The following is a 13,729-nucleotide window of genomic DNA, read 5'->3' as shown; positions in this document are numbered from 1 at the left end:
ATCAAGTATGCTATATTTTTGGAAAGGTAATTTTAAATGCTTTTCAATAAATTAAAAATATACAGGATGTCCCATATAAAAATCAAATTTTCTGTTGATAAATCTTAAATTATTAAGTTTAAAAAAATTTCACTTAAACCATTAAATTCTACGTAAAAAGATGTCCTGGAAAAACATTTCCAAAGTATCATAAAAATACAACATAGCAAAAAAGTTACAGCGAATTGTTAAAAAGCACATTTTTGTACCCCGTAACTCCGAAACGGTAACAGATATCGATATGCGGTTTTTACCATCATGAGTTCCAGACACCGACATAGTTTTCGTCTATTTCCTATAGATAAGGATGTTTCCCTTTAAAACTGTCGAAATTGACCCACCCTGTACAGGGTGGATCATTTTGGTTGTTTCTATAGGGTATCTAGGAAACCATGAGAAATATTCAAATTTTGATACTGCAGTCTCGGGTTCTTTTTTTGAAAAAATCACAATGGCGCAAACAGATCGTGGCTATCTTGATCGGTTTTGAAGCTACAGGGGGATTCTCAAATTTTGTTCTTTTTGAAGATGTTCGATAGTTTGTTTATTTCAACAACTACGCAAAAATGAATTAAACATTCTAAAGGCACATTTCTGAGTAGAATGCAGTGGCGTAGTCAGACTTTTTTCTAGTAGCTGAAATAAACAAACTATCGAACATCTTCAAAAAGTACAAAATTTGAGAATCCCCCTGTAGGTTCGAAACCGATCAAGATAGTCACGATCCGTTTGCGGCATTGTGATTTTTTCAAAAAAAGAACCCGAGATTGCAGAATCAAAATTTGAATATTTCTTACGGTTTCCTAGATACCCTATAGAAAACAACCAGAATACCTGTCCACCCTGTATACTGTACAGTTATATGGCAGCATCCAAGTGTACTTGGTCCAAGTAACTTTGATCATGTCAACTCGCTTTTAATTAAATTACAATATTCTAGGTACCTGCAATGCAGCTTTCGGAAATTCATCTCTGGATTGTCTAATTACTGGTTTAATATGTCAAGCTGCTGGCCAAATTAAAATCATTAAAAGTACAATGAAGAATATAATTAGGCACGCTGAAGAATCGATAGACAGTCAAAAAAAGAATTTATCCCCTGAAGATTGTGAGAAGTTGAAAAATAATTACATTTACAAGGATATATGTTTGTGCGTTGACAGATACAACTTAGTAAAAGAGTATGTATTCAAATCAAAACTACAATAACATTAAATCACCCTGCATGTAATAAAAACAAGATAGTATACTAAAATAAATAAAGCAAATGTTTACAAAATTATGTGTGCACTATGTGCGCATATTTGAAGTGAAACTTCTCGCTACAGCTATTAAATTGAAGGATTTGAAGGACATGTTTAAAAAAGTGTAGTTTGAAATGTTGAAGAAGTAATCAAATAAAAATTAATGAATAATTTGATTCACTTTCACAAAATTTGTATTGAAATGACCGTCTGTCCGTCTGAGGACTCCATTCGGGTACCTCTATCCACGTGACGAGTTTGGTTCCAATCGACCCATAATTAAGGAAAATCCTGATGATTTCGTACATTTAGAGGCATCAGTTCGAAACGTCGAGGGCGTTAGCCCGTCCCCAATTATGCCGAAATCGACCCACATTTTTCTTCAATATCAAATCCTTAGTCCTACCCTGCTGCAGATGTAGATCTGTAAATAAGTAAAATTGACAGATTTTCTGTAATTTACACTTTTTCTTGCTGGGTAGTATATTTCGCATGCAATTTACAAGAAAAGTATATATTTACAGAAAATCTGTAAATTTACAGAAAATTAAAATAATTAAAATGTACGAAAGCATAGAGCTGCCATAAAAACATTAAAAAATAGTTTTAGCAAAATTTACACTTTTTCTGTAAATTTACACTTTTTTCTGTAAATCAGTACAATTTACAGAATTTGCAATTATAGATAATATATAAAGATAATTTACAATTTACATTAATTTATACTTTTTCTTGCCGGATAGTATATTTCGCATGCAATTTACAGAAAAAGTATACATTTACAGAAAATTAAAATAATTAAAATGTACGAAAGCGTAAAGCTGTCATAAAAACATTAAAAAAATATTTTTAGCAAAATTTACACTTTTTTCTGTAAATCAGTAAAATTTACAGATTTTCTGTAAATTTACACTTTTTCTGTAAATCAGCAAAATTTACAGATTTTCTGTAATTTACACTTTCTAGGTAGTATATTTCGCATGAAATTTACAGAAAGTGTAAATTTACAAAAAATCTGTAAATTAACAGAAAAAGTGTAAATTTATAATTTACAGAGAAAGTGTAAATTTAGAGAAAAACTGTAAATTTTGTTAAACATATTTTTCAGTGTGGCAATGGCACCTCTACGCTTTCATAAAAATTAGAGCCAAAATAGATTTTACCCCCGCGATATCAAATATCCATCTATCAGGTACTTCCATATTTTTCTTAGTAAATTCATAAGATTGCGAGTCAATGTTTAGCGGATATTTTGATGAAGAACCCTGCTGTAAACGAAACGTCGTATCCAATATTGGCAGGGTGGGGGCGTGTGCACCGTCGCCTACCCACCAAATTTGGACGCAATCGAACGACATCAGCGTTTGACGTTTCTTGCGTCAAAGCCCCCTAGCTCATATAGAGCCTTAAGTTACAATGCTCCAAATAAAAACGCTTTTCGTGACGAGTTTCGTGACGCCAGATCGTGTGTCACGGCCTTGAATTTTTACTTCCAGCGCGCGTAAAGAAGTTCCACTTCAACAGACAATATAGTGATTAATACCAATGTTTAATCGAAAAAAATTGGAAAAATATAAATAGTAACGTTGTTTTCTTTTAGATTTGTGAACGACATTGAAGACACATTTTCTATACCATTATTTTGGCAGTTTGGGGCAAGTGTTTTTGTTATCTGCTTAGGATATTTACAATTTTTCTTTGTAAGTCATATATAAATTAATTTTAATCAAGCAAATTAATTATTTAAATAATTTTTAAAACCGTATGATCGAAAAAAAAACGGCGTCCAGTTGGGTTGGAAATGACATGCCCCATATAAAATGACAGTGATCTTCATTTTATAGCCATCGCTGACGCCGTTTTTTTTCGATCATACGGTACAATTGAAATTAGTACCTATAATATTATGCAAAAAATGTGTTTATAAATTCCTAATATATAAGTAAATGATATTTAGGTTTATTTTAGTGTGATTTTAGGTTGAATTGTGGAGTTTTAATTTTTTTACAATAGTATCCTTCGTAGTGACAATGAGCTGGGAAGTATTTCTATATTGTTATTTTGGATCTATTCTTTATAACGAGGTAAATACATTAATGGCAAATGTTTTAGAGTATTCAAATAAATGCTTGTTTTTTAAGATTTTTTAAAATATTTTATGTTACATATATACAGGGATAGGCAATAGTGCGTCGGGCATCTGTAGGTCCCAGGATAAAAACTTTAAATTTTTGTTTAAATGCAGACCTAAAGTTTGTACGAGGATGTATTTCAGGAAAATATTTTAACTGCTATAGGGTGGCTCAAAAAAGTGTGAGTGGATCGGGATGATTTTTTTAAATGGAACACGTGTATATTATTGCATTTTTGGCTTCCTTTCAGATCACTTTACATAATTCTAAAATATTAGTAAATATATGTCGATAACTTCAGAGATATTAATAAATAAATAAAAAATATATATTTTTCAACCTTCCTAAAAATTATGACAAATACAAGAACTGTCCTGAAATCAAAACGACATTAGGTATTTATTTTAGATGATTATACTTAACTTTGCTATAAATATCGTAATCTTAAATCATACAGGATTTTCAAAATTCTACGCCAAACTTTCAAAAATATAAAATAATTTTTCTTCGTTTTTTTAATGGAACACTCCGTTCTTTTTTTTTGTATTTAGAGTATTTCAAATTTTTTAACGGTTTCGCAGATATTCGCGGTTTTATATATCGTTTTGGTATTATCCACAATAATTTTTTATCAAAGCCACCCAATGATTTTGCTCCCATATTTTAGAGTTGACAGAGCCATATGAAATAATACTGCGTGTATCCGGAAAACTATTAAAAATTTTGAAATACTCTAAGTACAAAAATGTTCATTTTTTAATTTTCCATTCTAATGAAAAAATAATATACAAGGGTGTTCCATTAAAAAAAATCATCCCTCGACACACGGGCCTTTTTTGAGCCCCACCCCCCATAGAAGTTAAAATATTTTCCTGAAATACATCCTCATACATACTTTAGATTTGCACTTAAACAAAATTCCTAAGTATTTTTATTCTAGGAGCTACAGATATCCGACGCACTATTACCATTACCGGACCCTGTCTTTTTATGTATAAAATTGAACCATAGACTTAAAAAAGTCTATGAATTGAACCATTCACTATTTATAATTAAATGTAAAATTTCAGAGTGCTTCATTAATAACGGACATATACGTCACAGACTGGTTGAACTTGGATATTAAATGTCAAAAAGCTCTTGTAACCATAATGGAGAATGGAAAAAGGCCACTAATTATAAGAGCTGGAAAAATTATAGACATATCATTAGACACATTCGCTACAGTAATACTATTATTTCAAATAAAGTATGATCGAAAAAAAACGGCGTCCAGCTGGCTTGGAAATAAAGATCGATGACATTCCGCATACCGGGTGCGTCTCAAAAGTGGCTCACCCTTATAACTTTTTTATTTTTTCAGATAAAACAACGAGATTTGGTATGTTAATATATGACATAAATTGGGATTAATTGACGTATTCAATTGTTTTCGGTCACTTCCAGTTTCACCGGAAATGACTACAACTTTTGTTTTTTTTTACTTTATTCGATAGAAAATGACACTCTGAATCGAATGACATATCATACGTCAATTTTTGACATAGTCACTCAAAAACAAATTCTATTTTAAATTTCTAGAGTGCCATGGCTGTGTTAAAAACACTAATTTTTAATCAAGGAGCCTTGGAAAAATAGATTTGATCGTCTAATGTTTTTAGTGTCTCGTCCTGGCCGGTTAAAAGATGCCCAAATCGTATTTTTAATCATATCTCAATTTTTTCAAATGGAACGAGGGTGGCTCATTAACATATTTGTTATTTTTTCAAAAGCATTTTTTTACGAATAATTTGATACCACACACTTGGTATTTTGAGTCAAATTGTCGTTATGAACCGCATGTTACAATTTCAAATAAAACCATATGCCAAAACGTCAAAAGTTGACATATGATATGTCATTCGATTCAGAGTGTCATTTTCTATCGAATAAAGTAAAAAAATGCCGAGGGTGCCATTTAAAAGTCAAAAGTTGTAGTCATTTCCGGTGAAACCGGAAGTGACCGAAAACAATTGAATATGTCAATCAATCCCAATTTATGTCATATACCAAATATCGTTGTTTTATCTGAAAAAATAAAAAAGTTATAGGAGTGAGCCACTTTTGAGACGCACCCGGTATAATTTCATATACAAAATGACAACGACCATCCAAGCCATCTCCAAGCCATCTCCAAACCATATCCAAGCCATCTCTGACGCCGTTTTTTTTTCAATCGTACAGTATTACTTACGTAAGTTTATTAATTTTATTTTTTTAGATCTTAAAAAGAGCATATTCTGTGATGGCTGTGGTTAATAAATTCATTGAAAATTGAACGATATTAGCAAACCAAATACGACTAACCCGTAATGACAAATGACTGAGATTTTAAATAAATTTGAACACTAAAGATGCAAAATCATTTTTACACCCTTTTAATTTTAAGAAAAATCTAGCTTACTGTCTAGTACTACTACTGCCATTATTCGCTGACGAGTACCTATTTGACATGCATCAGAAGATGGTTACGCAAGGCGTTTTCTTTCATGAGCTTTTCTGTGACTGAAAAGCCCGATACGTGATGTTATCCCTCTTCCGCACTCCGGACATTCAAAAATCTCATTGTCTTGTTGCCTCTATAGTTTTTGGTTGCCGCTGTTTACTGAGTTGTACTACTATTGTGCGCTGCTTCTTCCCACTGATTCTGTATGTTTATTCCCTTTAAGTTTTCGTGGAAAATATCCTTGTCTCTTTTGAGTTGTCCACCCGGTTTCCTCTTACCGTCTACAAGCTCACCGTAAAGAAGAGATTTTGGTAGGCGGTTTTCTTGCATTCTGCATACGTGACCAGACCATCTTAAGCGAGATTTAGTAATCATAACTTTAACGCTCTGGTAGCTAGCTTTTTCTAGGACTGATACGTTTGGGACATGGTGGAACCATTTGATTCTTAAAAGTTGTCTAAGGGTCTAGATTTCTCTCAACATTATTTCAGCGTATTAGATAGCAAAAACATTTTTATAATTTATTTTGTTTTCAAATATAGCAAATAAATACAACACGCCATTTCAAGTAATATACTATTATATACGTTGTAAAATGTAATTAAATTGCAAAGGAAATTGCTATTGTGTATTTATTTATACCTATTTTTCCAAACATTTAAAATTTTTTAATCATATAGTTTTATTCAAACATCAAGTCCTACATAATGGGCCTACACATAAGGTTATACCTGTCATTCTTGCCTGCTCAGTCAAAACGTGTCTAGTAAAACTTTGTGTATAGAGGAAAAAACGGCCTGTGTTACTTGAACTGAATTAAGACATTCAGTTTTACAACAAAACTGTAGTTTCAACTACACTGAAAGAATTTGAGTGAATTTACAAAAAATAACATGGATGTATTAGGGCTCAAACGCTTTGACGACCAGGTCGCAGCGACCAGCCAACGGCCACACCAATAAAATGACCCAAGGCGCGAACAAAAAAACGAGGTTTGGTATGTTAGTATATGACAAAAATTAGGATTAATTAACGATTTAATTGTTTTTGGTCACTTCCTGTTTCACCGGACATGACTATCAACGGAAATGACTACAAATTTTCATTTTTAAATGGCACCCTCAGTATATCTCTACTTTATTGGATAGAAAATGACACTCTAATAGAATGACATACCATATGTCAAGTTTTGAGATTTTCGCATATGGTTTATTTGAAATTGTAAAATGCGATTCATAACGACAATTTGACTCGAAATACCAAGTGTGTGGTACCAAATTATTCCTAAAAAATGCCTTTTCCAAATATGCTAACGAGTCACCCTTGTGCCATTTGAAAAAATTGAGATATGATTAAAAATATGATTTGGGCATCTTTTAACCGGCCAGGACAACACAAGAAAAACATTAGACGATCAAATATATTTTTCCAAGGCTCCTCAATTAAAAATTAGTGTTTTTAACACAGCCACCCTAGATTCAAATTTAAAATAGGCCTTTTTTTAAAGCGAAAATGTCAAAAGTTAACGTATGATATGTCATTCTACTCAGAGTGGCATTTTCTATCGAATAAAGTAGAAATAAATCGAAAAAAAAAAGTAGTAATCATTTCCGGTGAAACAGGATGTGACCAAAAACAACTGAATACGTCAATCAATACTAATTTATGTCGTATACTAAAATACCAAATGTCGTTTTTGTATCTGAAAAAATAAAAAAGTTATAGGGGGTGAGCCACTTTCGAGTAACCCAGATTACAGCATTTTCAATACGCGACTTTAAAAATTTAATATTTTTGCATAGTTTTACAAAATAATGTAATTTACAAAATCGTATAGTATTAGTATTAGAGATATTTAATCATTTAAACCATAATAAATACAATTTTGTATTTGTATAGTAAAATTTCACGTGTTTTATTTTCAATTTTATTAAACAAAATTCTTCGTAAAATAAAACACTAAATCACCACAGTACACCAAAACACTTTTACTTTTACACTGGACGGGTTACAAATTTTTAACTATTTTGAGTTTATAATCATATGCTGATGATGCTAACATGGTTAGCGAAAGGCGCGTCCAGTGTAAAAGTAAAAGTGTTTTGGTGTATTGTGGTGATTTAGTGTTTTATTTTGCTGTGTAACACCAAAGGTTCCAACCCTCAACTGTAATAAAATTCTGTATTTTATAAAACCGCAGGTAAAATTGCAGTATATGCGCTAGTTTTTAATCCCGTCTTATCTGATAGGTAAAACTTTATGTGTAATAGGGGCTTTAGACAAAATTAAACTTTTAAAAAATGCTATTAAGAAAGGAAATTCTATTAACAAAAGACAAAAATCCAAGAAACAGAGTAAAAAAACAACAAAAAGAAGAAAGAAAAAAAAAACAATCTATTGCTCTATCATATTTCTGATATTTATTTAGAAGTAGTAATTAATAGAGACCTTACATTTTATAATCTACCCCTAAAACCTTAGATTATTTTTGAACTTATTTTATTCAGAATCACAGCAACAAAGTATTCTAAAATAACCCATTACAACAAAAATGTGAAGAAAAGGATATACAATTTATCAATATTTGTAGATATATACTTTTGTAATAATTGTATTAATAACTCCATAACTGCATTGTATTTTTGTACAGTATTAGCAACCATGGTGTTAAATTTATTGTCCATAAAATATGAAATTATAAAAAACCCATCTGAAATGTGAGACCTTCGTTTAGTAATTCTTTCAATTAAATGGAATAGGATGTGTGAAACAGGAAATTATTATTTGTTATTAAATTACTTATTGTTAGATTTTGACAAAAGATGGGTTATATATAAATATATTATAAACTAGCTGTAAAACATTATCATCCTGTGTGAGGTCTTCAAAGCTAACAAAATACTAGAAAATCTAAATTACGACAAAATGTCACAAAATATCTTCAGTCTGTGTTTAGTATTACTGTTGGGGGTTGAATTGGTAAGTATTAATATGCAGGGTGTTTCAAAAAGCATGTGCCATCTCTCGTTTGGAGATTCCTCACGTAAAAATAAGATTTATTTTTTATATCAACAACCTTGCAGGAATTGTGCTTATTACAACCTAACCGATTTTGCTTTGTTTCGTAGCTACAGGTAGTTAAATTTTCCTTTTTTTTCCATTTACTGTAATTTTCTTCCAAGTACTTTTTGTGAATGCTTCCAAGTGCGACATATTTTAATGCTAAAAAAGTGTGGACGGATTCACCAGGGACGTGCATATGGGTTATCACTGAAATATCTTTTCGGCCACTTCCTAAAAAAACATATGCACGTCCCTGGTGAACATGTCACTTTTTTCGCATCGCATTAAAATATGTGGCATTTATGGAATCTTTTACCTCCAAAATTTCATTCGAATCGCTAAAATCACTTGGAAGAAAATTATAATAAATAAAAGAATAAAATGAAGACCTTAGGGAATGAGTTTATAAAAATCGATTTTTAGTACTCAAATACATCACTTAAGGAACCTCTGCTCCAAGTTCATGCTCCAAGAATCAGTTTTAATTTTTTTTTGTGCAAACTTTCACTTTTAATTTCACCCCCTTAGGAGATAAATATTCATCAAAAATCGCTTCATAGTGCCCAATTGCTTCACTGAAGAATTCTTTGCATAAAAATGCATAGTCTTATTAGATCAGATCTTTACATTTTTTATACAAATTTTAAAAAATAAAAAGTTAGTAGTCATTTCCGGTGAAACAGGAAGTAATCGAAGTTACTTGAATACGTCAATCAATCCTGATATATTTCATATACATCTGAGAGTGGTACATCTCGAGAGTGGCTCACCCCTATAACTTTCTTATTTTTTCAGATAAAAAAAGAGATTTGGTAATTTAGTATATGACATAAATTAGGATTGATTGACGTATTCAATTGTTTTTGCATGGTCACTTCCTGTTTTACCGGAAATAACTACAACTTTTGATTTTTAAATAGCACCCTCGTTATATTTCTACTTTATTCCATAGAAAATAACATTCTGAATAGAAGGACATATAACATGCCAACTTTTGACATTTTCGCTTAAAGAAAAATCGTATTTTAAATTTCAATCTAGCCATGGCTGTGTTAAAAATACTAATTTTTAATCAAGGGGCCTTGGAAAAATAGATTTAATCGTCCAATGTTTTTCGTGTCTTGTTCTGGCCGGTTAAAAGATGCTCAAATCGTATTTTTAATTTCTTCAAATGGGACAAGGATGACTCATTTGCATAGTTGAAAAAGGCATTTTTTACGAATAATTTGATACTACAGACTTGGTATTTTGAGTCAAATTGTCGTCATGAACCGCATACAATATGACATATCATATATGTAATTCTATTCAGAGTGTCATTTTATATCGAGTAATTAAGTAGAAATATTATAAAATACGTTTAAAAATCAAAAGTCGTAGTTATTATTCCGGTAAAACAGGAAGTGACCAAAAACAATTGAATACGTCATTCAATCCTAATTCATGTCACATACTAATATACCAAAAATTGTTTTTTATCTGAAAAAATAAAAATGTTAGGGGTGAGCCAGTTTTGAGACGCACCTGGTATATTAAAATATCGAATCTCGGTTATGACTGAAAAGATTATAAATGTTTTAATGGTGAGCCACCCTTGAAAAACTCCCGGCATATCATAGGTTAAATAAAAGATAACTTAAAATTACGAATAAAAAACTTACAAAACATAAAAAACGTGGGGGATATTTTTGCCGAAAAACCTACACTTGTTATTTACTGGTTAATACTACTTCGCTTGGTTTAAAATTTCTATTTAGGTTGTAGGTAGCGCCTCTGAAGAAGATGGCCCACCAGCTCCAGGCATGCTCAAAATGCTGTACCCCAAATTGACGAAAGAGCAGGCGAAAAAATGCATAGACGAAACCGGCGTGTCCAGATCCGATTTCGAATCGAGCAGATCTGGTAATGAGCCCAATTCTAAATTACTTTGTTTCGCCAGATGCATGGTCTTGGCTAGCGGGACCCTAACTAAAGATGGAGAAATAATATCCGACCTAGTAAAAGTAAGTTATGTACGCCGTTTTTTTTAAGATCATACGGTATCTATCTAATTTGAGCCTCCTTTAGTCATTGCATGTTTTTCCTCTTGTAAAGACAATTCGGGGATATACTGTACAGGGTGAACCATTGGTTGTTTCTATAGGGTATCTAGAAAACCGTGAGAAATATTCAAAATTTGATACTGCAGTCTCGGGTTCTTTTTTTGAAAAAAAAAATACAATGGCGCAAACGGGCCGTGGCTATCTTGATCGGTTTCAAAGCTACAGGGGGATTCTCAGATTTTGTACTTTTTGAAGATGTTCGATAGTTTGTTTATTTCAGCAACCACGGAAAAATGAATTATACATTCTAAAGGCACTTTTCTGTGTAGAATGCAGTGGCGTAGTCAGACTTTTTTCGAAAAAAATATTTTTTGAGATATTAACTATACCTACTTATGTTTTTTTTAAATAGAATCCCTCTATCTGCTGCTGATTTATATTTTGAGCGGTATCCAGAGCGCAAGCAACCTAACCCAGCCATTTTTAAAAGGTTAGAAGACAGTTATCAATTTTGGATCTTTTCAACAACCGCGTCCGAAAAATTATCAGGAAGAAGATGAAGAAAATCAATATATTAATGTCCTCGGAGCCGAATACATGAATTAGCAATTAAATAAAATCGAATAATACGAAATATAAAAAATAAGTGTAACAAATAAAAAATAAGTGTGACAGAAACAGAAGAACATATTTTAATATAAACTCAAGAGGTTACTTCAATCGGGCTTCTCAGTTAATATAAAAAAAATAAAAACACAAAGACTACATTAAATGTTCAGACTGCTGCCCATTATTATCTAGACAGAGTTGGTACCGTCTCCGCACGCCGCCGCTAACAGCATTTCAATAGCTCTACTTGATGTTGTTGGATCTAGTGTTACGGCTCCGAGGACATTAATATATTGATTTTCTTCATCTTCTTTCTGATAATTTTTCGGACGCGGTTTTTGAAAAGATCCAAAATTGATTAAACTATCTTCTAACCTTTTAAAAATGGCTGGGTTAGGTTGCTCGCACTCTGGATACCGCTCAAAATATAAATCAGCTGCTATTTGCTTATGTTTGTTAGACTCAATATAACATTCTAACATATATTATATTTTTCAAAATTTTCAAATTTACTCATTTTTTATTATTTAAAATACACACACTTCAATCTGTTGAAATGAAATGTCAACAATGAAATTGAAATGAAATGCCAATCAAAGGTATGTTCCGATTACAATAACATCGTTCTATCTACTATCTACTAAGTGGATATTTTAAGAAAAATTTGAAATGTTGAGGTTAATAGTGAAAATAAATATAGTGTTATATATTTTCGGGAAGCCCATGCCAAGCTGAATAAGAAAATTTAAAAATATATAGGGGGTTCTATTTAAAAAAAAAACATAAGTATAGTTAATATCTCAAAAAATATTTTTTTCGAAAAAAGTCTGACTACGCCACTGCATTCTACACAGAAAAGTGCCTTTAGAATGTATAATTCATTTTTCCGTGGTGGCTAAAATAAACAAACTATCGAACATCTTAATAAAGTACAAAATTTGAGAATCCCCCTGTAGCTTCGACACCGATCAAGATAGCCACGATCCGTTTACGCTATTGTAATTTTTTCAAAAAAAGAACCCGAGACTGCAGTATCAACATTTGAATATTTCTCACGGTTTCCTAGATACCCTATAGAAACAACCAAAATGGTCCACCCTGTACATAGTTCAATCATCCATGTGTATGTGTACTATATGGCCATAACCTTATTTTTTAGGAAAATGCTCCAAAGTTTCTGGTCGGAAATGCTCTGGACGATGCAGTGACATGTCTGGAAGCGATACAAGATAAAATAGTCACGTGCGACGATATGAAAAAGGTGATAAAATGTATTCCAAAACCACCAAGGCGTCCAGAATAACATTAGATCATGTATAAGTGTTATACTATGCGAGTTATTGTCTTGTTTATGTTAAGGTTTTCCAATAAAGTTGTATAAGAAAAGTAATGTTTTATATTAGCATACGCGGATACTTTTAAATTCGCTTCATTTTTGTCGAAAAGATATCAGAGACATTCGATCGACATCAAAAATAAAAAAGTGCCCATTACATAATCAAAAAATTAAATAGGCATACCGTGCTGGCAACTGTTACTTTTGGGTCGGCATTTACATGTGTGGAAATAAATCGCATAGGGATCTTATTAAGTCGGAGTGAGAGAAATGCGACGGTGTGCTGTTGCGGTGTTGCCGGTACGCCTTTCCCTATCAAGTAAAGTAAAATCACGATCGCAAACCGCTTTTTTTTAAAGACTTTTCTTTCAAAAGATAACTAGATAAAATCATTAGACATGTTTCTGAGCATCTGAAATGGAATTATAAGGATATCGTTAAGGTGTCATTTTTTTTATAACGAGAAAACGTCAGTAATCGCGATAATTTAAAAATTCAACTTTTTAACACATAACAGACCATAACTCAAGAACCACTTAAGATATTGAAACTTCTTTTTATTTTCAAGATCGGATATTTTACAATATGTTTTCATAAGAAAAATTCGATAAGATTGTTTTTTCCATTCAAAAATTTTAAACAATCCATCCATTTACTTTTAGAGCATAGCAATTTTCAGCAATCGTGTAATTTTTTTATTGATAAAGATTTTCACATACTGTCTACAAAGAAAATACAGCAGAAATATTAACAAAGTTCTTGAAAAAACTACAATCTAT

At 31.7% G+C, this 13,729-nt stretch overlaps 2 protein-coding genes across 2 annotated transcripts; both read left to right on the top strand.

Annotated features, from left to right (window-relative positions):
• Nucleotides 1-1,012: 1,012 nt before the first annotated feature.
• LOC115883344 (odorant receptor 22b-like) lies at nucleotides 1,013-5,860 on the top strand. The gene is made up of 5 exons (XM_030901697.1): nucleotides 1,013-1,220; nucleotides 2,884-2,983; nucleotides 3,263-3,367; nucleotides 4,486-4,641; nucleotides 5,676-5,860. Exons 1-5 carry the CDS (start codon nucleotides 1,078-1,080, stop codon nucleotides 5,730-5,732), a joined length of 561 nt encoding a protein of 186 aa, XP_030757557.1. The 5' UTR covers nucleotides 1,013-1,077; the 3' UTR covers nucleotides 5,733-5,860.
• Nucleotides 5,861-8,750: 2,890 nt separating this feature from the next.
• On the top strand, nucleotides 8,751-12,992 carry LOC115883345. The gene is made up of 3 exons (XM_030901698.1): nucleotides 8,751-8,879; nucleotides 10,721-10,966; nucleotides 12,774-12,992. The coding sequence occupies exons 1-3, from the start codon at nucleotides 8,826-8,828 to the stop codon at nucleotides 12,915-12,917; spliced, it is 444 nt and encodes a 147-aa protein (XP_030757558.1). The 5' UTR covers nucleotides 8,751-8,825; the 3' UTR covers nucleotides 12,918-12,992.
• Nucleotides 12,993-13,729: the final 737 nt, after the last annotated feature.

The sequence above is a fragment of the Sitophilus oryzae genome, unplaced genomic scaffold, assembly GCF_002938485.1.
Source record: "Sitophilus oryzae breed Bouriz unplaced genomic scaffold, Soryzae_2.0 scaffold_186_pilon_pilon, whole genome shotgun sequence".
Taxonomy (NCBI): Eukaryota; Metazoa; Arthropoda; class Insecta; order Coleoptera; family Curculionidae; genus Sitophilus; species Sitophilus oryzae.
The sequence above is the reverse complement of the archived record's forward strand: the minus strand, read 5'-3'. Positions and strand labels throughout refer to the sequence as shown.